Raw genomic sequence first — 23,393 nt, forward strand, 5'->3', positions numbered from 1 at the left:
ACGATCGATCAATTAGCCAATCAATCCAAAACACAACCAAACACAATCAACATCAACTTGGGAACAGTAGTGCGGCGAGATGGTGGCTCGAGGAAGGTGAGAATGCCTGTTCACACGTAGTTGTAGTTGAGGAGGCACAAAGTGTCGCACAATCGATCGGTGCAGTAATCGACAGGCAACGATCGACAAGCAAACTCATGTTGTGATGAAGGGGGTTTTAGTGTGGGGAAGCAGGTGGTGCTGATGGTGGTGTCAGATGGAGTGATTGTTGTTGGAAGCTAAAAATCGGCCTAGAGATAGGTAGTCGTGCGAACCAGTCGGTGGACGGTGGTTGACGATCGACGGGTGCACTTGGCCTAAGATGGAAGGGGTTTTGTCGTGGAGGTGAAGGTGATGTCAATGGTGGTGTCAGGTGGGTGCAATGGCGTCGAAATCAGCGAACTGGCCAGTGGTGATGCCAAAACCATTTCAATTTTAGGAATTTCAGTAACCCAATTTAGTCACCGGGTCGGTTGAATCGATGGTTCGGAACTGTTCCATCGGTTCAACCGCAGGTCAACCTGGGCTAATGGCTGAAACTGGGTTTAGGGTGTCTTCGGACCGAAGAAGGGGCTGATCAACAGTTGAACCGACCGGTCTGATCTAGGTTTCAAATCATTGGTTGTCTCATTCGAAATATTGATTTTTAAGTTACAAAACCTTATATGTTGGATAATTAAAGAAATATGCAAAATAGATTAATTTTTTGGGGGATATCTTAAAATATATCAATATATTTTAGAGTTAGGTTATTGTACCACAAATTTTGACATAATATTTATTTATATAATTCAGTGGATTTAAAAGAAAAGTTAGAATTAGTTATTTTTAATGACAAATTAAGCAAATTTTAAGCCATTGATTACCATAAACCAATGGTCAAGAATCTTGATCACAAATCGTATAAAAATGTGTGCTATAATACCTTATATATCTTTATATTTGCCATGTCTTTATATATATAAAGATTTGTCTTTACCAATGCCATCACTGGTGGTAATGTAGGAGCATATCACCTGTTTGACTATTGTTTCTTTGTCCATAATTGGAGGACACTATTATGATAAAGTAAAGTAAAGTTAAATTAGATTAGGAGAGTAATTAGCTAGGCTTTTGAATCAATTGGACCACTGACTTAGTCAACAATTGCGATTAAAAGCTGATGACAATAATTGAATTAGTGTTAGCATTCTAGGTCACAAATCTATTAATCTCTCCTGGCATTAATTTATTATACAAATCAAGCCAAACCCAATATTAAAAACTCCCTAACTACCAAAATATTTATTTATTTTTGCTCAAGTTCTTTCTTTTCAAAGACTTTCCGAACTAACTGAAAACAACATTAATTTTCACCTACTGAATTCTGGTGATTTATTTTTGAGAAAACGACTTTTTCCTACCCAAGGTTTGCCTTAATGATACTTTCCCACCTAAAAAGTTTCAAAATACCACTTTCTCACCTAAAGTTAATATTTCGTTACTACCCAATGTTGATTCCGACTAATTTTGGTGACGAAAATTCTCTCCATCATCACCATTTGAATCTCTGATCTTCTCTCTACAAAATTCCTTTGACTCTGACACCTGATTTCTAACTGATTGTTGGCCATCACAAAGCTAAGGTTTTCAATTCTTAGCTGATTCCGGTAGTAAATATTCAATTGGTCACCACTATTCAATCCACTGACCAATCTATAAAAACCCTTTTACTGTGGCTCTTAGTAACTCGTCGAACGCCAATTAAGAAAATAAAGTGTATTATGGGTATTGATGAAATATAAACGTTAGGTGGGAAAGTGATATTTTAAAACTTTTTAGATGGAAAAGTGTCATTAAGGCAAATCTTGGGTGAGAAAAAGTGTTTACTCATTTTTTTATATAGAGGAAAAAAAAAAAAAAAATTCAATAAAGATGCGATATTTGATACATTTTTAACATGTGAGAGGTTGCAAATTCAACACATTTGCTTTACAAATTTGGATATGGCGTTAAGAAATTTCCACTACTTTTGGCTAACAGTAGAAGCGTTCTTTCGAAGATAAAACTATGTCTACCACCTTCAGGAATTTAACATTCACTGCAAAATTAAACCTTCTTGTAGGTTAGCAATTTATGATGGACACATGCAGCTTGACTTCTTGTACACAGTACTTAACTTAATTTCTATCAACTGTTTTTTGTGATTGGTGAATGGTTTGATGCATTGATATGATCACTTAATTTCCAGGGTAGCTCAAGTACTGTATAATTGGGGGGTCCATTGAAAAGATAGTCTGATTATTTTCTACAGAAACTAGTTGCTTGAATTCAATTACCATCTAAAGAAAAATGAATCATGTCTTTCCTGATTCTCAACAAGTACATACGCCACAGGGAAATCTGTCTATACCTATAAAGTGAAACAATGTAGAGTAATATAAAATGAAGACAAAAAACACACATAAATATCGATAGAGTAAAGAGTAAGAAACATAAGCCGATTTACTCTGGCTCACCCAATTAACATATTACGTCCCAATTAACAAATTATGTTCAATATGGTCAATATTATTGAAATGTTGTCTCACTATTCTTGTTACAATGTAAGTATTTGTCTTATGATTTGCTATCATTTACGTACAAGAGAAAAAAAAGTTTATATACTAGGTTTAAAGAGTAAAACATAATATTATAAAGATATTTTTTTTTTTTTTTTACTAAGACCAAATCCAATTAGGAATTAAATAAATAGAGAAATCCTTCAACGGCACTTTATGGAATAGGCCTAAACAGCCTACTTAGAGAAATCTTTCAACGGGACCCTGAATGCATCTACGTGATCCATTATTGTTGAAGTGGTCGACAACTACAACATAGAGAATTCTTCTATGAAACTAAATATTGTTGAAATATTCAACACATACAAACAATTTGAATTGTCTCGCACTTTGTAGAATCTCTGCAAAGTGCAATATGCGTGGGTGGATCCACAGGTTACGATGCAAGAATGCTCATAATCAAAGCTTTAGGCGCCATTCACAGCAACGCGACCATGGCATCCGGGATAAAAAAATGGCTTGATACAACACATTTTTTTTTGCGTTGGAAGAGTTCATTTTTCATATAAATATCCATCTTACTGGCTTCAATAAACATCTTCGTCTTTATTAACCATGTCGTGAAAAGTGACAGGTCATTTAGGGTTTAATTATTATTTATACAGATCATATTATCCATTTCCATCTTCTGAAACACATCGAGGCTTAAAAGGTTAAAAAGAAACTAGATGAATAGGTGATCTTTTAATTAATAGCGATATAAATGTGACATTAAGTGCCAGAATTGAAGGTAAACAAGCGTAGCTACAATAGACAGTAGTGTAAATGATGATATAACAAATGCAGTAAAATGAAAAAAAAAAAAAAAATGGTCGACCCCATAAGCCACACAGGAGGACCATACAAAAACAATTCGTTCTTGACTAAACACAAACTGTAAATGTGAAGTGCAATAAAGGGTTTCATCATCCAAAAGTAAAATTAAATTTTATGTTACAATTTTGACTGTACCATGATCGATCGATCTACCAACCAACCCCTGCAGGCCTCTCTCTTTATATTTTGTCCCACAAAGCTTCCACATTTGAACCACAATTTCCCTCTTTTGTTTCTTTCATTCATTTCTCTCTCATGCAATTTAGTTCTTGACAAAAAATATGGTACAATCAAAGAAGTTCAGAGGTGTCAGGCAGCGCCATTGGGGCTCTTGGGTCTCCGAGATTCGCCATCCTTTACTGTACTACTCTCCACAGAAACTACTATAACTATACACTTCTCACAATTACAACTCTTTGATTCTTTGTTTTCTTTGTATTTATATGTATATATAATTTGTTAGCTTGTTTCTTTTAGCTTCATCATTCTGATTCTGATTATCTCTTCCGTTAAGTCTCTATATACAAGTTTTGACATTGTTTTCTTGGCGAATTTTGCAGGAAAAGAAGGGTGTGGCTGGGAACATTTAGGACGGCCGAAGAGGCAGCAAGAGCCTATGATGAAGCAGCCATTCTGATGAGTGGACGTAATGCGAAAACAAATTTTCCAGTCGTCACTGACCAAGCAAGCAATGAGAAATCGTCTTCTTCGTTGTTGTCATCGTCATCGTCCTCGTCATTATCGTTGTCATCATCTACGTCGCTTTCTTCTACACTCAGTGCAAAACTTCGCAAAAGTTGCAAATCTCCATATCCTTCTGTCACTTGTCTGAGGCTTGACACGGAGAACTCTCACATTGGAGTGTGGCAAAAGAAAGCCGGGGCTCGTTCGGACTCGAACTGGGTTATGACAGTTGAACTGGGGATAAAGAACAACAACAACAGTGGAGAAGAAAATCAATCTTCATCGGAGCCGAAACAGGCTGATGATGATCAGCCTAATATTGATCAAAATCATCATCAGGCACAAGAAATAAAAGGAAAGGAAGTCGGTGGTGGACTAGATGAAGAAGAGAGAATCGCATTGCAGATGATAGAGGAATTCTTAAACAGAAATTAAATTATCCCATCGCGGTGAACAATCAACTTCAACTATAAAGGAACTTTCACATGGAGTTCTAGTAATTAGGTTTGTGTTTGTTTGCTCAATGCAGGAGTTTGTTGCTATATGTATTAATAAGGAAATCTACCTAGTATAGTACTCGTATTCAATTCAGGATCTGTTGGAGAAGATATGAAATTTATATATAAGGAATTGGTTTAATTATTCTCTCTTTCTCACGTTCTTTAATTTATTATCAGTTTTGGTCAATTTGTTACTTTGTTCTGCTGTAGTAAATTCTTGTAATAAACTACGCTTAGGTGATCGAGTGGTTCGATAGAGATTCTTGGGTATATTATTTAAGATATTTTCAGATCGAATCCTTTCTCAGTTGTTAATAGTGGTAGCATTTGTTGAGGTACGCGTAAACTAGTCTGAACACCCTCAGTCATAGAAAAAAAAAAAATCAAACAATAAAAAATTCTTTGTAATATTCAATATTTGTCATTTATGTGTGCATATCACTTCGATAAACATGAATAACCAGTATTTAAAAACAGAATTCAACAAGTTTCTGTGTATATTTTAATCAATTCTTTTAAGTTGAAATCTGGTTAAAAAAAAAAAATATATGAATGTTTACAAAATACAAAAACTATTATGATTGATATATTAGATATGGCAAATAAAGTCATTTAGCGAAACATATGTATAAATGATTGAATTAGATATAAAGCAACAACTTCGTCATAATTTTGATGAACAATCTTATTTTGCTATATTAATTTATATGAACAAGTGCATTTTTATCAAAATGCAAGTTATTTTTTTGGGAAGATATATGTAGCTAACATAGGTAATGATGCTTGCATGCTCAATTATAATATTCAATCTAAAATTTAGTAATCATGAGGTCGAAATTTATTTCATTGATACTGATTGATCTCAGTATCTAACATGCTTTTAAAATATCATAACTTATTACATTGATAAAGACGCCTTAATTTCCCATATTCAATCAAACGTGATTCAGTATATAGAAACTAATTCAAAGTGATTACAGAAATTCAACCAAAGTTAGGTTTGCTTACATGTGTTACATATAACTTAAGACTTATAGACCTCTCACGTAAAGGGTGTATAAGAATTAATCCGATTTTAGGTCTAAGATGGATACGATTTTTAAATATGTATGATTTTAATCTTGATGTCAGCAATGTTTTTATACCTGGATCAGACCTTGACCCGGTCAAGGGGCTGATCTTAGGGTCAGCCGGCTCTGACGGGTCGGATCAGTGATATCATATTGGAACGGGGCATTCTACATGGAACGGCATGCTTGGAACGGCCGTTCGTTCTCTTGGAACAGGCATTCCGCTTCCAATCTTTAAATGCTCCATTTTGGAGTCCAAACTGATAAAATCATACAAATTCCCATCACAGTCAAAACCAAACCAAACCAAACCAATGAAAGTAAAGTTTTGACTGTGAGTTGTGACATAGACTTATAGGAGAATAGGAGATTAAAGTAAAGTAAACAACTGCAAACGCTGAATAGGCGTAGGCGAACTGGTAAAGTCGCCCTGTCGTGGAGCAGTGAAGGTGACCTAAGTCAAAGTCTCAAACAATAATAATAAACAGAGTTAACAGACTACCTTAATAATAATATCGGACGGGCGGAGGTCGAGTGAAGTGTGACTGGCAGCGAACAGGCGAACGACAGAGTCATGGAGCAGAGCGGCTTGAGTAGGTTGATCAAAGGACAGAAGGAGTGAAGAATGAAGATTGAAGAATTAGAACTGGAATAAAGATTTTAGTAACCTGGTTTAGCCACAGGTTTGGTGACCCGACGGTTCAGTACTATTCCACTGGTTCAACCTAGGTCAATTTAGGCGAATGGCTGAAACTAGTTTAGAGTGCCCCTAGACTGGAGGAGAGGCCGGTTCTTGGTCGGATCAGTTGAACCGGTTTGTCTGGTCCGGGTTTTAAAACCATGGATGTCAGTGATACTAACATAAAATCTTAGTATTAATGCAATGTTAGAGTTAGTAATTTACTATATTTTTTAGGTAAGTGATTTGTTATGCCTGAAAAAGTAGGACTGACGTCGAGCCTCGTCAACATGGACGGTCAGAGTTTAGGTAGGTCCTGCAGCCATTTAGACGCAGCGACGTCACATGCTGATGTGAGCGATATGCTCTTGCCAGTGCAGTGGGTGTGCACCAGATTGGCGAAAGGCTGGAGATGTTCCACGTGTCCAATCCCTGCATAAGGCAAGGAAATCACTCGAGTAGGTGAGCAACGGGACACAAAGAAAGATTTGCACGGCAATCCGACCCATCACAAATTCAGTAATCATTACCTCAATTCATCCCACTATAAATAGAGGGCTCCTCTCCTGTTTGTGGGATTAGCTAATTTCACTTTGGAATAGCATACTCTCTCTCTCCCTCTCTTGTACTCTTAAAACTATAAATCAGCTCGCTAGACGCTACCTGATCTTACATATTAATACAATATCAATGGACGTAGGATTCGCTTGTTTAAGCATCCGAACCACTTTAAACATTGTTCTTCATCTCTTACTCAACCCAATATCCCCATAGACACGTGTGTCTTTTGAGTCAGCTCAGCATTTCCCACGTGCGATTAGTTGGTGTCAAAATCAAGCGTCAACAAGATTAAAATTATTACTTAGGATCTTAAAATATAAATGAAAGAGTCAATTGTCAACATTAACGCAGTTGCTATATTAGAAGGCACTGAAATTTATGACACCGAAAACATATGCATAATTGTAACATGAAGATGAAGAAAGGAAAAGGAATTATTGAAATACTTCAAAAGTAGCTATCGATCCATGTAATATGTATAATAAAAACTTTGGTTAAAAATATCACTGCCGTTCCTTATTTTAGCGAATAACAGGTTGAAATTCAACCATTAATTGATCTTTGCTTAGTTATTTCACAAGGGAGATCAATAATAACAATAAATCCTTTCTGGTTTGATCGTGAAAGAAACATCTTCTCTCTTTTGATGTGAACTTGATTTGCGATTTTCACTAGAAATAAGTGGTGGCATGTGATTGTAACAGGCCACCAAATCTCTTAAAGAAACAGGAGATCCATTGAATATATGCAGTTGAGATTTATTCATTAGGGTGAAGCTAGCTAAGAGTTTTTGTACATTGTATTAATTTCGAAGAACATAAACAAAAAAGTTGACTATAGAGATGAGAACGAACGAACAACCCAAGCTGTTGTTTGATCATTAATTTTTCATTTCCATTTTGTCAAAGTCTTTTTATAATTTATATATCAGATATGACATGTTATTGATCATCGATCAACACCCTGGACTCTGGAGTTTGGCATCTTTTTCTTTCGTTTTTCCTCTTTCGTGTGGGCTACTGTATTTTATGTATGCAATTCAGCAATTAATTCATTTTTATAATGTACATTCAGTGATGTATTTCCGAGAGCCAAATTAATTATTTGGGTTATCCGAAAAATTTAAGTTAACATATAATTAAGGGTGATCGAGTGGTTTGATAGAAACTCTTGGGTGTATTACTTAAGAAGTCTTGAGTTCGAGTTCCTTCTCGGTTGTTGGAGATCCCATATTGACTAGACACGCTCAAGCTAATGAGTTTGTAAGAGTGGGCAATCCTCCCACTCAATAAGACTTTTTGGGTGAGGAGTTAGGCCCAACTTCAATTAGTGGTATCAGAGCCAGCCCCATTTGAGTTGAGTGATTGACTAGCAGTGGGCTGCCACACTATCTCCATTTATAGGCAAGTGGACCATATGGGCTTGACCGTGAGAGGGAGTGTTGGAGATCTCATATCGACTAGGCACGCTCAAGCCAATGAGTTTATAAGAGTGGGCAATCCTCCCACTCAATAAGACCTTTTGGGTAAGGAGTTAGGTCCAACTCTAACATCGATTGTTAATAATGATAGCCNCCGCCTCGGATCTGGCCGGAAAAGGCCAGATCTATGTCTGGCCTTTTTCGGCCTCGACGGCCAGATCTGGCCTTTTCCGGCCAGATCATCCACGGATCTGGCCTTTTCCGGCCAGATCATCCACAGATCTGGCCGGAAAACGCCAGATCGACGTGTTACGACACAGATCCGATGAGTCTGTGTCGTAACACAATTTTTCGGCAAGTTTCCGGTCTCGACGGCCAGATCTGGCCGTAGATCTGGTCTTTTACGGCCAGATCAGCCACGGATCTTGCCGGAAAATGAAAGATCTAAGCGTTACGACACAGATCCGATGGATCTGTGTCGTAACGCAATTTTCCGGCCAGATTCTGGTGGTGGTGGCCGGAATCTGGCACTGTGAGGGTGGCGGGGGTGTTTTTGTTATTTTATAAAATTTTTATATATTGGGGTGTTTAGTCAAATTAGCAAACCTAGGGGGTTTTTTAGAAATTTTTAAATTTATAAAAAACTAAAAATTAAACTTTCAAGGGTATTTTAGTCTTTTCACTATTATCTAACCAAAATCACTAACAGAACATGACGGAAGGTATCCATTTGTCGTTTCAAAACCTTTTGGGTATCAACTTGTCATTTCAACAAACCTTGGGTATGCATAAGTAGTTCGGCCGTACAATTAATGAAGCCTCTACAATAAATTGCCTTGACACCAAAAAAAAAAAAAAAAAAAAAAAGATTTATGGGGTTTTTGTGTAAGACTTGTAGTTTTATTGTCCAAGAAGATAAGGGAGGGATTTTATAGTTGTGGGCTCCTCCTTTTACAAGAACAATAATATGTAGGCTGCAGACAGGTGTTCTCATGAATCCCATCAAAATGGACCTCCCAGGAGATGGCGAGACAACATGGTTGTCTTAACGACGATGTCTGTGAATAGTAATGAATTATCAAATCAATTTATTGAGAGAGTAAAATTATTAAAGTAATGTCCTTATTAAATTTATTTTCAAAAAGATAAAATAACACTTTTTATAATTGTTGTTGCAATATTTCGCACCAACGAAAAGTACACGAGCTTTCTTTGGGAGTTTGACCGTGAAACCGTAGGTGAAGAAAATAATATGTGATAGTAAACAAATGAATAACCGAATAGGTAAGAGAAGTTTTTAAAGTGATTCGAATGTAATATGTGATAGACAACTTGGATGATGATTTAGCCGTGAGTCTTATTGTTGAAGCAAACCATGATTTCTTACAGGGGAAACCACCTGTTCTTGATACAACATGTGGCCCAAACACTTATATGGTCACAAAACACGTGTCAAGATTTTATACCCGGTGAATTTTCCACATTACAATAATGTATTGTTATAATCAATCTTATCGTGTATATATAATTGTGACATTCTTTAATCAAATGATGCTAGAATTTTATAACCCTATTCTTATCTTATCTATCTTGTCAAACTATCTTTCTCTTTTTACTTAAACAATAATACTATATTTATAAAGAAATCTTACAAAGATTTGCATACAAAGTGAGGTGGCAAAAAATGAATAAAAGAGTGAAACAAAAAGTTAAACTTATTAAATTCACTCTTGATTTCATTTTTTACAACATCACTTTGTATGGAAATTTTTATAAAATTTCTTTGTAAGTATAGCATTACTCTTTCCCAAATTAATCTTCTCTTAACATTGTCACTCTCTCTTTCCCTTGAATCAAAAAACTGTCCCAACATTGTTTTTAATTTAGTGATTAAAATGTTGCCAAACAAATATTTAATATTATTAAAATTTAAATTGAAAAGTTTTAGGCTATAATAATAAATTATTTTAATAAAGTGTACCAAAATATTCTATCAATAAATCTTTTATTAAAAAATATATCAAACAATTATTTAGCAATTTATTCAACTCTAATATAATATTTAAAAATTTTATCAAACACATTTTCATATTCAAATCATATTCTCGTAATAAAAACTTAACTTTTTCAAAAATATTATACTACAAACGTTTTGATCTGGGCAACCCCTAACAAAATATTAGTTATAATAAATATTCACATTATTTAAAGGTTTTTTTTTTTGTTTGGTTAAGCTTCATCTTTAAATTATTGCATCTAGCCAATATAGCTTAAATGGACAAAATTACCCTTTTATGCTTTCCCAAAAGGAAGTGGAGGCCTGCAAGGGTTTCCCCGAAGTAGGATGGAAGGAAATTAGGCCTCGAATGCAATGACAAAGGGGGGATTGACTTAAAACTCATAACTCATTCAATATGCTATCAAAAGCTAATCTAGCTCTTCATTGAACATTATCTAACATGTTGTCAAACTAAAAGAGAGTTTACTGTCAAAGTAACTATACTTCAACATAGGATCTCTAAAGAACGTTATACATATTTGACCATGTAACCACCATTGTCCATGATGGTAAAAAAGCAAAGGAAATTTAATATAGTCTCTCCAAGTTTGAGTCCTCTAGGTAAAAAAACAAGAGATGATCTAACATGTCTTCTGAGTTAGAGTCCTAGGTTAAATGGAGTGAATTGAGTTTTACCGACCATGTTCAGGTGTTAGGGATAGTTGAAGTAGTGTAAGTTGGCTTAGAACACCTGCATTTAAAAAAAAACATTTGAGCATGTGTTAATAATGTTACTTAGTCTTTAAGACGTGATTGATATAACAATGACAATAAACATATTATAATAGTTAAATTAGACGTTGATTGATATAACGAATGACAACCAACACATTATAGATAGGTTAACATTAAGATCGATGATTGATATAACGAATGACAACACAACACATTATAGATAGGTTACCATTAGACCAATGATTGATATAATGAATGAAAAATAGTAGTTTCAGGGTTTAAGAGATTAGCTGGGTGTGCGTAAGTTGACTTGGACACCCCAGTCATTAAAAAAAAAAAAAAATCATATGAGCATGTGTTAAATATTGTTACGTAGGCTCGTTTGTTTCAATTTTCAGAATACTACTTTTAGTATTCCCAAAAAAGTTAAACAGTAAAATACCCAAAAACTTTGATTTTTGGGAAATACATCCCAATATTATTCAACTTTTTTTAAACCCCTTAAATTTGATAATTATAATATCCCCTAAATATTTTTAAAAATTAACAAAAACCCTAGTAATTCATATTACCAGATTCCGACCACCACAGCTGGAAAATGGCGGAATCTGTTATGATGGTGCACTATCAGCTGAATCTGGCCGGTAGTGCGTCGATCTAGCCTTTTTCGGTCAGATCCACGGTGGATCTGGCCGGAAAAGGCCAGATCTTTGGCCGTAACAGTTATAACGACGGCCAACAAACGGTCGTCGTTGACAATCAACGACAACGTTTGTTGGTCGTTGTTGACGAGAAAATACGGCCAGATCTGGCCGTAGATCTGGCCTTTGTCGGCCAGATCCACCATGGATCTGGCCGGCAAAGGCCATATCGGCGCACGACCGGCAAGATCCAGCCAGTCATGCGCCAATATGGTGAATCCGGCCACCCTCCGGCGGTGGTGGCCGGCTGTCCGTATTTGACATTGGGTTGGGGGTGTTTTTGTTAACTTTTAAGATTTTATTATAGGGGGTATTTTGTAAATAAATAAATATAGGGAGTATTTTATTAATTTATAAATCCTACATCGTAATACCCGCCCAATTCAACTTTTTTTTAACTTTTTTCAGAAAACTTTTCCCAAAAACACCCAATTGTGAACCAAACGAAGCCGTAGTGCTTTAAAACGATGATTGATATAACGAATGACAATACAACACATTATAGATAAATTAACATTTAGACGTTGATTGATATAACAAATGACAACATAACACATTATAGATAGGTTAACATTAAGACCGATGATTGATATAACGAATGACAATACACCACTATATAAATGTGAAAATAAAGAAAATATTATTACTGTTTCCGCTTAATTAAATCAGATGGTCTCCAGAATCAATTGTAGGGGTATTTTCGTCAATTTACTTAACTTGGGATATATTTACAAGAAATTTTGAAATGGCTACTATTCAAAAAAGTCAATTTAAAAAAAAAAAAAAAAAAAAGAGTTAACCGAAAGCTCCGAAACTTCTAATTAAGATCCGGTAAAACAAAGCTAAATTTCTCTCGTTAAAGTTTCTTGGGAAAGAAAAGAAAAGAAAAAATAAAAGGGAGAAGAGAAAGGAAAGGAATTGTTTTCTGAAAATGATTCTTGCGATGTTGTTCGCAAATTCTGAAGGCAACATCTTAGTTGAACGGTGAGATTAGATCTCTTCCATTCCAGTTATTTTTTATCAGATCATAAATGTTTTAAATTGTAATATTTCCGGTAGAAATTTTATTAATGAGCACCCTTTTGGGGTATTGTTGATGGGCTATTGTTTGATTGTTTTTCTTGGTTTATGCTTTCAATTGTTTATATGGGTTAGATCTCAAATGGGTTTTTGGATTTCTGTTGAATTTGAATCATTCATTATTTAATTTTGTTACAATAGGCTCAATTTGTTTTTTATTTTTATGGAATATTAATGTTTCTTTGTCTTGGCACCTTTTGAGAGTAAAATAATTAGAGTATAATACACATTTGAATGACTTCTAAAGATTACTATGGAAAGTACAGATGAATCAAAATGATTGAAATGTTGTCAACTAAGTTATGGAAAGAGGTAATCATCATCCTAAGTTTTATGACTTTTTGCCATAATTTCTTAGCATTGCAATGTTTAATTGTATTGAGAGGTTAAAGAAGCTTGAAATGGATTTTAAGGTGAGGATGTAGGCTTATAATTATGTGCGTGTGAAATAAAATTCTGGTTTAGCTACTCTAAGAATCTTTACAAGTGTGCTAGGTTCTGTCGATGAAGAGTTTTAAAAATGGTCTGGACGAGTTAATATGTGAAACTGGGCTGTGGTTTGGAGTTGACGTCAGGAAAGCTTTTATAGGTTAGGGTAGATAATTATTGACAGTTCCTGTGCAGAGTTTGATATACTCAAAGATATGTTGAGGTTCTAGGGTTGTCTGTGTTCTTTTGGGGCTTCTTTCATAAGTTTGTTCATTCGACATGTTTATGCATGTAATGCCCAAATATCTGTATTTCTGTGTATAATCATGGTATCAAATTCAACATGAAGTAGGACTAGTGTTGCAATTTTCTGAACGTACAAAGTTTAATGGAGAAAGGTCCTTCAATATGTATCATAGATTCATAGTTGATCACAGAGCCATTCTCCTATCAGATGTGTGCCCCCTCTCTTTTCATGTCAACAATCATTGGGCACAATATGATGACATGGATTGACGCTTGCCTTTTCCTTTTTGAATAAATTGGAGTAGAATTTGCTTGTCCCTCGTTTTTGGAGGCAAGATGCAGTGCCTTCCTGTGATTGGACCTTTTGATGTTGATATATTGGAACTTGGAGCTTTGTGTTTGAGAATTACATATCCATTCAAAGGAAATCAATTGTTTTTGTTGTAGTTGTTACAGCTGCTTCCTTTTTATTCAGCTGAACATGAAACACGCTTAATGAAGTTCACTGGCTTATTGTGCCACTGAGTTTGATATCTCACTGCTTGATAACTTAATAGATGCACTGATTTGATGGTTTGTTACAGGTTTAATGGAGTTCCAGCTGAGGAACGACTGCATTGGCGGTCTTTCTTAGTTAAATTGGGAGCAGATAATCTTAAAGGTGTCAAAAATGAAGAGCTCCTTGTTGCTAGCCACAAGTATGTGTACCCTTTACTTATTTAACCTGTCATTTAGACGTTATGTGTATTTTTGTTTATAGATTGCATTATTCTTTCTGGGTGGAGTTAGGTTTTACTTTGGCGAGCCAACATACTGTAAACAGTTTCAAATTAAACCAGACTGGGGGTTCATTGAGCTAGGATCCTTCTGGTCAACCAGTTTGGTTTGTGTAGTGGAACCTTTAAGGATTGGGTAAGGGAAAACCTTATCAAGTTTTACATCTATGAGAGCTGATCAGCAGGCCTTAGCTAGTCAATTCAAGTCCACTCAACCTACTAGGATAAGCATAGAATGTAACTTTGAAACCCTTGGAGATGTGATTCCAATCATCCTAAGTTCCTGACTACAAGTAGCAAAGCTATGAGCTTACTGTAATTTGTGTCTTCTGTTGTCATTAAGAATGTGCCAAATTTTGAATTTAGCTTCTCCAAAATTCCAAATGTTGTTGTCTAGTTATCTCCCTTTGCTTTCCTTCTTTGTTATAAAGCAGAACAAGTTAATCAGCTAAGTGGTTCTGTTTTTCAGTAAAGAAACCTTTAGTCCACATTTGTGCCTTTACTGGGTTCGTTGTGAATTAATGGTTGGTAACTTATTTACTGCATGGTTTTCCCTTATGCTTGAAATATTTAACATTACTGAGAAATTAATATGTTTGTTTTTAGATATAACTGAAATTGGCTTGAGTCAAATGATTTTTTTTCTTCTTATTTTCAGGTCAGTCTATATTGTTTATACAGTGCTTGGTGATGTAAGCATCTTTGTTGTGGGCAAGGACGAGTATGATGAACTTGCTTGTAAGTACATATTACTTTCTTAAGCTTGTGATGTGGTTCATTGTAAGGTTAGGAAAAAAGGCCATCAAACTTGTTGATTCCAAATGTGTAATGCATCTTCATCTTTAGTTTGGGCAGATGGACCTGCATCTTATAGGTTTCCATTAGTTTGTCTATATTGATAATTTATGGTCAAAAGAATCAAGTTCAGCATGTCTTTTACATGCTTGTTTTAGCTGGTTCAACTTTATGATTATTGTTAAGATATCTTGCGAGTTGCCTATCACGGTCTGTGATAATCTACGTATGAATGGACTGTTGATGGTAGTTCTTTACTAAGGCATAAAAATTCATCATGGTTGTCTCTTTTTCTTGAGAATAATTGTTGCATTTGTGTTGATTTTGATTGTGATATAGTACATGCTTTAATTGGCTAGAGGGTGGCAATGCAGTAACTGTATTTAGATATTCAACTTGATGATCTTTTCCCTGCTTACTTTTGTGTAGTGGCAGAAGTCATATTTTCTATAACCTCAGCTGTGAAGGATGTATGTGGAAAGATTCCAACTGAACGCCTTTTCCTGGATAAGTATGGAAAAATATGCTTGTGCTTGGATGAAATAGTTTGGAAGGTGAGTTGAGTTGAATATTCTCATATACAATAAAATTTGATGCAAACTTTCTGAAATTTTCAGAGTATTATTTTGGGGATCCATTCATCCTGTGGGTGACTGGCAACATTTAATGTACATCTGTTATCGATTTATTGTCATGCTCGTCATAGAAAATTTCTAGAGCTGTATATGTGAACAGAAGTTTGTGATTTATTTATTTATTTATTTTTTTAATCTGGCAAGACTCATGCATTTTTTTAGTTTTATTTGATAAGCTTGGTGTTCCAGGTTTATGGGGCTTAGTTTTGAAGTTCTTTTAGGTAGCACTGAATATTTAATCAGGAAACCAGAAATTCAGGAGCTTCCTTATTTATATCTCGCATTTGTGGTCATTTATATCTCGCATTTGTTGTGAACTTCAGCTACTGGGCACTGGGCAGATCCGATTTTTGCTTCCTGTTGGTTTGCATATCATGTGGAATTATTTCATATGGATTTTTTCATCATTTTATCATTTTAATTTTATAGGGACTGCTGGAGAATACTGAGAGGGACAGAATCAGGCGACTCATAAGGCTAAAACCTCCAACGGAGTTCTAAATTCAAAGCTCTATCCCATCATCAATTTATTTGAAGACAGTGACGGTATTGCTCAGTTAGCAATATTATTCTGACAGCTAGGCTTTGTAAATCTCCTGTTGTTGGGCTTTGGAGTGAGAGTTATATAATTTTTTCAAACCTCAGTTATTCGCTTATGTTGTATTTTCTGGTAGGAGGGTTTGAAATTTGTTGGATCAATATTTTCAAATTGATTGTATCTTATTAAATTTTTTAAAATACATTGCAACTCCATGGAACTTGATTTTTAGTTAGAGTTTTTCATTTCTTCCTTTCCTGGGCACGCTTAAATGCAGTATTTATATGCAGTTTGCAGGATACAGTAAAACTCTGGCAAAACCTAAATATTTTAATGGGGAATTGCATTTGTGTTTGGAAAGATTTAGAATAAAATTATTTCAGTAAGGAAAATTTCTTGATCGTGGGCCAAACTGAAGTTTTGTCATTTCCTTTAGTATTTTCTTCAATTTTAATCACAATCATGAAGCTTTGAATGGTTGTGTTTTATCTTTTTCCTATTTTTTAATTTCTGGTTGTGGTTTTTATTTGGTAACTTGTATCTTTGGAATAGGTTTTAAGAGTTCTTTACGATAGCTAATTAGACAACTTGTCATTGGTAGGACGGCTTGTTTTTGGTTTTTTGGACAGTATATCCACCTCTTTGTCATTTTGTTTTTGTTTCGGCATAGAATTTTCTTTGTTCCCTGGAAAAGAAATGGAGAGGGAGCAAAAATAAATATTGGAGTCTGATTGTAGGGTTGGTTAGGCGAAGCGCCATTCTACATAAATTGAATAATACTACGCTCATAAATCTTTTTGATCATTAACTTTTTCATACAAACATGACATGATCACTTGCAATTAATTAGTTCGTAATAAATATTGTTTGTCTAATAATAAGTCTCGACTAATTGTGAGTTGTGACGTCATATTTGTAAGAGAAAATCAATGAGAAATATTTGTTATCCATCTTTATTAATATAAATTTGATAATGGTATTTTTGAGTGTTTGATTTGACATTTTGTGTATATTCGCCACAGGATCCCACTATCATTTCCTCCGTAACTATGTACAGTCAACACATCTTATCAGATTATGCTTGTACAACTTCCAGGCTAGTGGTAAGCCAGCCTTGTTCCCATCTAAACTAGTAATAAAACAACGACAAACTGCCACAAGACTGGACTTGATTGACAAGCTTAATGAGATAAAACCTTTTTCTACAATAAGAATATCTGAAGTAACATTCCCAGAATATACTGTTATCTCCTTAGTTGTAACGCTTCTGATTACTGTTAATCTTATGAACATCCGATTTTCTCAATTAATTTAAGCGAAGATGCGTGTTGACTTACCTGTCCTCAAGTTCAGTATATACTTAGGAACCTATAGTATCTAGTTCTTGTTTAATTTACCGATTGGTTCAAGGAATAAAAGTTTGAGAAATTACTTGAACCTTCAGAATATGATATATTATTTGCAGAAGAACAATGTTTTAGTCTATAAATAGTTCTGATTTGAGAGGGTAGAGGAGCTTATACTTTGCAATGAAGTACGGGAAAAGGCTTCGAAACGAGGTAGAGAAGAGCTTCCCTGGATGGGGAGGTGATTTTATATCTTATAAGCAGTTGAAGAAGCAATTGAACCTGATTGATCCTCTGTCAAGGCCAAGGAAGAGGTCAAGAATTTCCATTGGAGATATTTTTGATGCCGGAAATGGAAGAGACGATGTGAATTCGATGAGGGTCAACGTTGGTTTCACCACATTGTTAGGTGAAGAACTGCAGAAGGTTAATACATTTTACATTGACAAGGAGGAAGATTACATCATCAGATTAAAGGTATAGTTTCCCACTTCCATTTTCTCTTTATTCATCATTACAATTGAAGGATCCATTTAGGTTCATTTTATTGCATAAGAGAATGAAAAACTGTACTAATTACTGCATCAATGTCATTAGATTGTCACACTGCTTATGTTGCTTTGTTAATCAAAAGAATCTCTGGTGGCTGAAGCCTGAAGAAGTTGGCATATTTTGGCATTGCAGGAGCTGCAGGACATGGAAGCAAACTTGTCCTGCCATAGAGAGATGCTAAATTTGCAGAAGGATATTCTGGAATTTCATGGTGAGATGGTTCAGCTTTTGCAGTACAGTGTCCTTAACTCCACAGGTACCTTCTCTATAGTTTCTGAGAATGGCTAAGAATATTAATCAGACTTCAGTTGTAGATAAAATAAATTTGCTACTCTATGCAAGGTCTCGTTTAAGGCTCAAAGGGATTTGAATGAAATTTTTGGAAACTTTAAACAGGATTTGTGAAGATAGTGAAGAAGCATAAAAAGCGATCAGGTTCTTCGATTCATGTTTCCTTCATGCCAAGAGTGCTAGAACAGCCTATCTTCTCCACTGGCTTGCTCTACAAACTCCTGAAGGAGTGTGAAGCAATGCTGTATCGCCTTTTCCTAGACGACGAACCATAAGATCACTTGAAGCTAGCAGATTTCAGTTTCAAAAAGTAGAATGTATACTGTATATCATTCACCAAAGAGAAAGTAAAAAGTTTTTCTTTGGGAATGATTTGGTGTCTTTGTTGTTGTACCTCTCATTTTGTTGTAGCAATATATTATATGGTAAAGATGAATGTTATATAAAATAATTGTTCTACTACATTACATGATCAATGAATTTATTTAGTGTTATACGTTGCTTAAATTACATGATTGATCTGTAAATTTTTCTGTTGATGAACTTTAAGATTGAACCCTAAGGGGTTAGTCAAATGGTCAAGAAGATTTATTCTCTTTATTAATTTTTTGGGTTCAAATCACTTTGAGGTCACTTATCACATTTGTGGTTTACCTCAAACATTGAGCTTGTAGGGTCTTCAATGGATCTCGGGAATTAGTTAAGGTGGATACAAACTAGTTTGAACACCTTGGTTATTAAAATTAAAAAAAAAAAAAAAATCCAACTTTGAGATTTGGGATTACAAGGGTCAAGAAAGATTGCTCATTCTAGTGAATCCATACTATATATAGAGAAAATTAAAGTATTTGAACCAACTGATAGAAAAACATATTTGAACTTGATTAAAAAGAATTATATATATAAAACATCTTATAAGAAAGTTTTAAATGAGAAATATATCATATTGCACATATGTCAGTATCTGTATCACATAAAATTGAGCAAACAACTTCCCACTCAAATAATGTCTTAATGACACTTTCCTACCTATAAACTTTTAAAATACCTTTTTACTGTCCAAATTTATATTATGTTTCTGATTCTGACATTGTTGCGACCCCACACTACCATCATTCTCTTTCCTGATTATCACTTACCAAAACCTCTCAAACCTTACTTCCACTGACGCTATCAACCGTCGGCAATCGAGGGATTAGGGTTTGTACAGCCACCCTTCCCAAATCAAATTTCGGTCAATCCTAACCGTCAAAATTCAATCTTCCACCACCAAAAGACTCATCGGTCCATCTTCTTTAAAAACTCTAATAGCCTAGACTGAATTTGCTCTTTATTCACCGTTGGAATATAAATTTAGATAATAAAGTAGTATTTCAAAAGTCTAGATATGAAAGTGTCATTAAGCCATTGTTTAGGTGGGAAAAAATCGTTAACTCTATAAAATTTAGGATACATCAAACAAATATTTCCTAATGTTTCGGAGTTCATAAAAGATCTTCCTTAAAAGTTTGTAATACGATAGATCTCATTAGAATTTGTCAAAACCCCAGTTTTAAGGATGGTTTTTGACAAATTCTAAATTATATTGAACATTGGAAAATAACTTTAGTAGTAACACCAAATGATCTTCGAATATTTGGTAATAGCACATTTATGAAGAACAGAACAAAAACAAAAAGGTGTAATAACATTGTCTAAAGTCCTTTCAGTGAAAAGACTGCTTTACCCTGTTTCACCAGAAACAGTGAGAAACCTCTTAAAACAACAATTTCTGTCTCTCAGAAATTTAGTGCCACCCAGAATCAGAACCCATCTCTCTCTCTCTCTCTCTCACATTCACTCAAGGGTTTGTGCAGAAAATGACCAAAGCGGTGGCTTTTCTGCTACTTTTGGTTTACATGTTGAGCTTATCAGAAGCCAAATCTATTGTTCGTCAGCCTCATGCTCAGAGATCCTTCAAGATCAATGCAACCCAGGTACCAATTTCTTCTCTTTTATCAAAAATATCAATTCTTTGTTGAATCTGAAAATGGGGTAAATTAAATGACCCATTTTGGTGTGATCTTTTAACAGGATGCAGGGAAATGTTCTTACTCAGTATCAATAAAAACAAGCTGTTCTTCTACCAAATATACTCGGGATCATGTCAGTCTTGCTTTTGGCGATGCTTATGGCAATCAGGTTTCCATCTAAATACTCCAAACAGAATTTTGTTTCAGTGGGGGCAAGAAAAAGATTACAATTTTAAAAAGTTCGTAGATTAAAAATACATTTGACCATATAGATTAAAAACATGATACACATATTAATACAAATATTTAAGTGGGGGCAAGATTAAAATAAAAATAGAGAAATTGATCATATAGATTAAATTATATTAGATTTTTTTGCAATTATACTCTATATTCAATAACAAGAAAACATATAGAAAGTGGTTGTGATATGCATTGAGTTGAGACTACTTTGATCAAATAAAATAAAGGGTGTTTATTGTTAAGAATACAAATAAAAGGGGATCAATAAAAATATTTCCAGTGTCAGAGGGGGCATGAGCCCCCACTGGACATTTGGTGGTTCAATCCCGGTATGTTGCGTCCATTTTTAGAATTGCATTGAAGAGTTTGCTGTTGTTGGATGATCAGGTGTATGCAGCGAGGTTGGATGATCCATATTCGGGAACGTTTGAAAGGTGTTCGACAGACACATATACTTTATACGGTCCATGTACATACCAGATTTGTTATCTGTATCTCTACAGGAGCGGATACGATGGCTGGAAGCCGGAAACTGTGACCGTCTATGGCTATTATACCAAGTCTGTTACTTTCTACTACAACACTTGGATTCCAAATGGCATCTGGTATGGATTTGATGAATGCCATGGCGCCTCTGCATCCTCCTGAATAATGTAAAAGACTTGAGAGTTTGTGCCTTGTTTTGGTTCATTGTTGTTCTTTGATTAATGTTTCATGGCCTGAAATTAATATATGAGACTTTGGATTTTATTTCCTGCTAAGTTTTATTTTTTAGATTTATAATTCTTTAGAAGAATAAACAAGTTTTATCACATGCATGTTAAAATTTGTCAATTATTGGCATTTTAGAAGAAGACGCCACTCTCATTACTTTTACAGTCTGTCTTTTGTTTTGTTTCATTGTGGAATATTCCCATATTTAATTAGGGTTTGAAGCACGAAACTTTTAGTTTCAATTGGAGAACTAATTACTTACATACATGAGTTACTGACTTTTTCTTACTCAAATAATGACCTAATGATACATTTCCATTCATAGACATTTAAAATACCACTTTATTGCTTAAATTTATATTCCAATGACGAATAGAGAGCAAAATTGTTCCAAACTGTTGGGGTTTTTGAAGAGGGGAGACAAATAAGTCTTTTGGTGGTAGAAAGTTAGATTTTAGTGGTTGGGATTGATCAGAATTTGACTTGAGATGGGCGGTTGTGTAAACTCTAATAACTCGATTGTTGGCGATTAGCGGGGTCGGACAACCGAGGCCTGCGATGAAGATGGATACAAATTTTTGATCAAGCATAGTGAGTTGATATTCGGTGATATGCTTAGCGAGAACAACTACATGGTTGCCTACCATAGCAATACCGAGAAGGGCTTAGATTATTGGAACCCACCGAAGAACTCTGCTGTCCAACTGGTTGCTGCAATCACTGCCTCTGCTAGGATTTATATGTACCCTTACATCTCAAGGGAGGACTGCTACTACATGGACACATACTCAGTTGTGCTTGGTCAACCACTACCTAAAGAAGTGATTTCTTCTTTTGTCTTAGGTAAGTTTTGGTGAGTGATGATCGGAAAAGAGAATGGTGGTGGTGTGAGGTTGCAATGATGTCAAAATCGAAAACGTAATACAAATTTAGGTAATAAAGTAGTATTTTAAAATGTCCGAGGGTGGGAAAGTGGCATTAAACTATTATTTGGTTGGGAAAAAAGTCGTTTACTCTACATACATACAAAAACAAGCATCAATTTTAATTCCATCTTTGGCCAACAAAATGTAATAAGTCACTGGATGACTTGATGGTAAAAAAATAAAAAGAGATTTCATGAGTTGAGATGCGTATAAATTGGTCTTGACAACCCCGGTGATAAAAAAGAAAAAAAAATTATTTAGAGTATCTCTAATTGATGAAATATGTGTAATTTCGTGACGTACTTACATTATGTAATTGAAGGTTCATATCTTTATGTCGTACCGTGTTGTCTATGTAATTGAAGATTTAATATTATGTTCATTGGTTTTCTTATTTTTACAATTACTTGTATACTAATATAAATAATTTTAGAAATTTAAAGACTAAAAATAAGGGTTTTATATGTATAAGTACTGAAAAGGGAGTTTAATTTTTGTTCTCTTTTGTGTTTATTTGGGCCAGTCGAAATTAGCTAATCTAGACCCTAGAGAATGGATTTAGACCCCACTGATTTGCACTTTAGCCCCCATTTAAGGGACATAATTGTAATTAAAATAGTTTTTAAATTATTTGTTTAAATTTTTTTCTTTATCGTTAACCTTCACCAACTTTTTTTCACAGAGTCCATCTTGTTATATGCCTGAAATTGAAGAATATGAAAGGAATTCTTCCATCAAACTTGGGATTTCTTTTTCAAATTATATTGTTCAATCAACTATTAATTCTAAAACTTTGGATTTTTCTCTTGAATTCTGTTAACTTGTTGATCAAATATCAATTCTAATATAAACTATTATTTTCACATAAAAACATAATAAATATTCTTCTTTAATATCATATCACTTTCACAAAGATAAAAATCTACTGAGAATATTTTTCTCGAACTTAATCAAGGCATGTAGATAATTTATAATTAATGGAACAAAAGCAAGATAATTACGTCTT

General features: G+C 34.6%; 4 protein-coding genes across 4 annotated transcripts; all 4 read left to right on the forward strand.

Annotated features, from left to right (window-relative positions):
* The first annotated feature begins 3,736 nt into the window (after positions 1 to 3,736).
* On the forward strand, positions 3,737 to 4,574 carry LOC116119981 (ethylene-responsive transcription factor WIN1-like). The gene is made up of 2 exons (XM_031405920.1): positions 3,737 to 3,816; positions 4,016 to 4,574. The coding sequence occupies exons 1-2, from the start codon at positions 3,737 to 3,739 to the stop codon at positions 4,572 to 4,574; spliced, it is 639 nt and encodes a 212-aa protein (XP_031261780.1).
* Positions 4,575 to 12,615: 8,041 nt separating this feature from the next.
* Positions 12,616 to 16,498, forward strand: LOC116119966 (TSET complex member tstD). Its single transcript, XM_031405905.1, has 5 exons — positions 12,616 to 12,788; positions 14,144 to 14,257; positions 14,994 to 15,073; positions 15,560 to 15,684; positions 16,195 to 16,498. The coding sequence occupies exons 1-5, from the start codon at positions 12,736 to 12,738 to the stop codon at positions 16,264 to 16,266; spliced, it is 444 nt and encodes a 147-aa protein (XP_031261765.1). The 5' UTR covers positions 12,616 to 12,735; the 3' UTR covers positions 16,267 to 16,498.
* Positions 16,499 to 17,418: 920 nt separating this feature from the next.
* On the forward strand, positions 17,419 to 18,986 carry LOC116119976 (SPX domain-containing protein 2-like). The gene is made up of 3 exons (XM_031405913.1): positions 17,419 to 18,126; positions 18,334 to 18,457; positions 18,598 to 18,986. Exons 1-3 carry the CDS (start codon positions 17,833 to 17,835, stop codon positions 18,765 to 18,767), a joined length of 588 nt encoding a protein of 195 aa, XP_031261773.1. The 5' UTR covers positions 17,419 to 17,832; the 3' UTR covers positions 18,768 to 18,986.
* Positions 18,987 to 20,255: 1,269 nt separating this feature from the next.
* On the forward strand, positions 20,256 to 21,499 carry LOC116119980 (embryo-specific protein ATS3B-like). The gene is made up of 3 exons (XM_031405919.1): positions 20,256 to 20,468; positions 20,566 to 20,673; positions 21,135 to 21,499. Exons 1-3 carry the CDS (start codon positions 20,352 to 20,354, stop codon positions 21,393 to 21,395), a joined length of 486 nt encoding a protein of 161 aa, XP_031261779.1. The 5' UTR covers positions 20,256 to 20,351; the 3' UTR covers positions 21,396 to 21,499.
* The last annotated feature ends 1,894 nt before the right edge of the window (positions 21,500 to 23,393 follow it).

This window comes from Pistacia vera, unplaced genomic scaffold (assembly GCF_008641045.1).
Source record: "Pistacia vera cultivar Batoury unplaced genomic scaffold, PisVer_v2 Contig913, whole genome shotgun sequence".
Lineage (NCBI taxonomy): Eukaryota > Viridiplantae > Streptophyta > Magnoliopsida > Sapindales > Anacardiaceae > Pistacia > Pistacia vera.

What these genes read in the sequence shown, in the direction of transcription:
- LOC116119981 (XM_031405920.1), top strand. Translation starts at nt 3,737, where the DNA reads ATGGTACAATCAAAGAAGTTCAGAGGTGTCAGGCAGCGCCATTGGGGC. An exon ending in GAGATTCGCCATCCTTTACT is followed by an intron (nt 3,817 to 4,015) that starts GTACTACTCTCC and finishes CGAATTTTGCAG; the next exon opens with GAAAAGAAGGGTGTGGCTGG.
- LOC116119980 (XM_031405919.1), top strand. Translation starts at nt 20,352, where the DNA reads ATGACCAAAGCGGTGGCTTTTCTGCTACTTTTGGTTTACATGTTGAGC. An exon ending in TCAAGATCAATGCAACCCAG is followed by an intron (nt 20,469 to 20,565) that starts GTACCAATTTCT and finishes ATCTTTTAACAG; the next exon opens with GATGCAGGGAAATGTTCTTA. An exon ending in GCGATGCTTATGGCAATCAG is followed by an intron (nt 20,674 to 21,134) that starts GTTTCCATCTAA and finishes TTGGATGATCAG; the next exon opens with GTGTATGCAGCGAGGTTGGA.
- LOC116119976 (XM_031405913.1), top strand. Translation starts at nt 17,833, where the DNA reads ATGAAGTACGGGAAAAGGCTTCGAAACGAGGTAGAGAAGAGCTTCCCT. An exon ending in ATTACATCATCAGATTAAAG is followed by an intron (nt 18,127 to 18,333) that starts GTATAGTTTCCC and finishes TTGGCATTGCAG; the next exon opens with GAGCTGCAGGACATGGAAGC. An exon ending in CAGTGTCCTTAACTCCACAG is followed by an intron (nt 18,458 to 18,597) that starts GTACCTTCTCTA and finishes AACTTTAAACAG; the next exon opens with GATTTGTGAAGATAGTGAAG.
- LOC116119966 (XM_031405905.1), top strand. Translation starts at nt 12,736, where the DNA reads ATGATTCTTGCGATGTTGTTCGCAAATTCTGAAGGCAACATCTTAGTT. An exon ending in GGCAACATCTTAGTTGAACG is followed by an intron (nt 12,789 to 14,143) that starts GTGAGATTAGAT and finishes GGTTTGTTACAG; the next exon opens with GTTTAATGGAGTTCCAGCTG. An exon ending in CGAGTATGATGAACTTGCTT is followed by an intron (nt 15,074 to 15,559) that starts GTAAGTACATAT and finishes ACTTTTGTGTAG; the next exon opens with TGGCAGAAGTCATATTTTCT.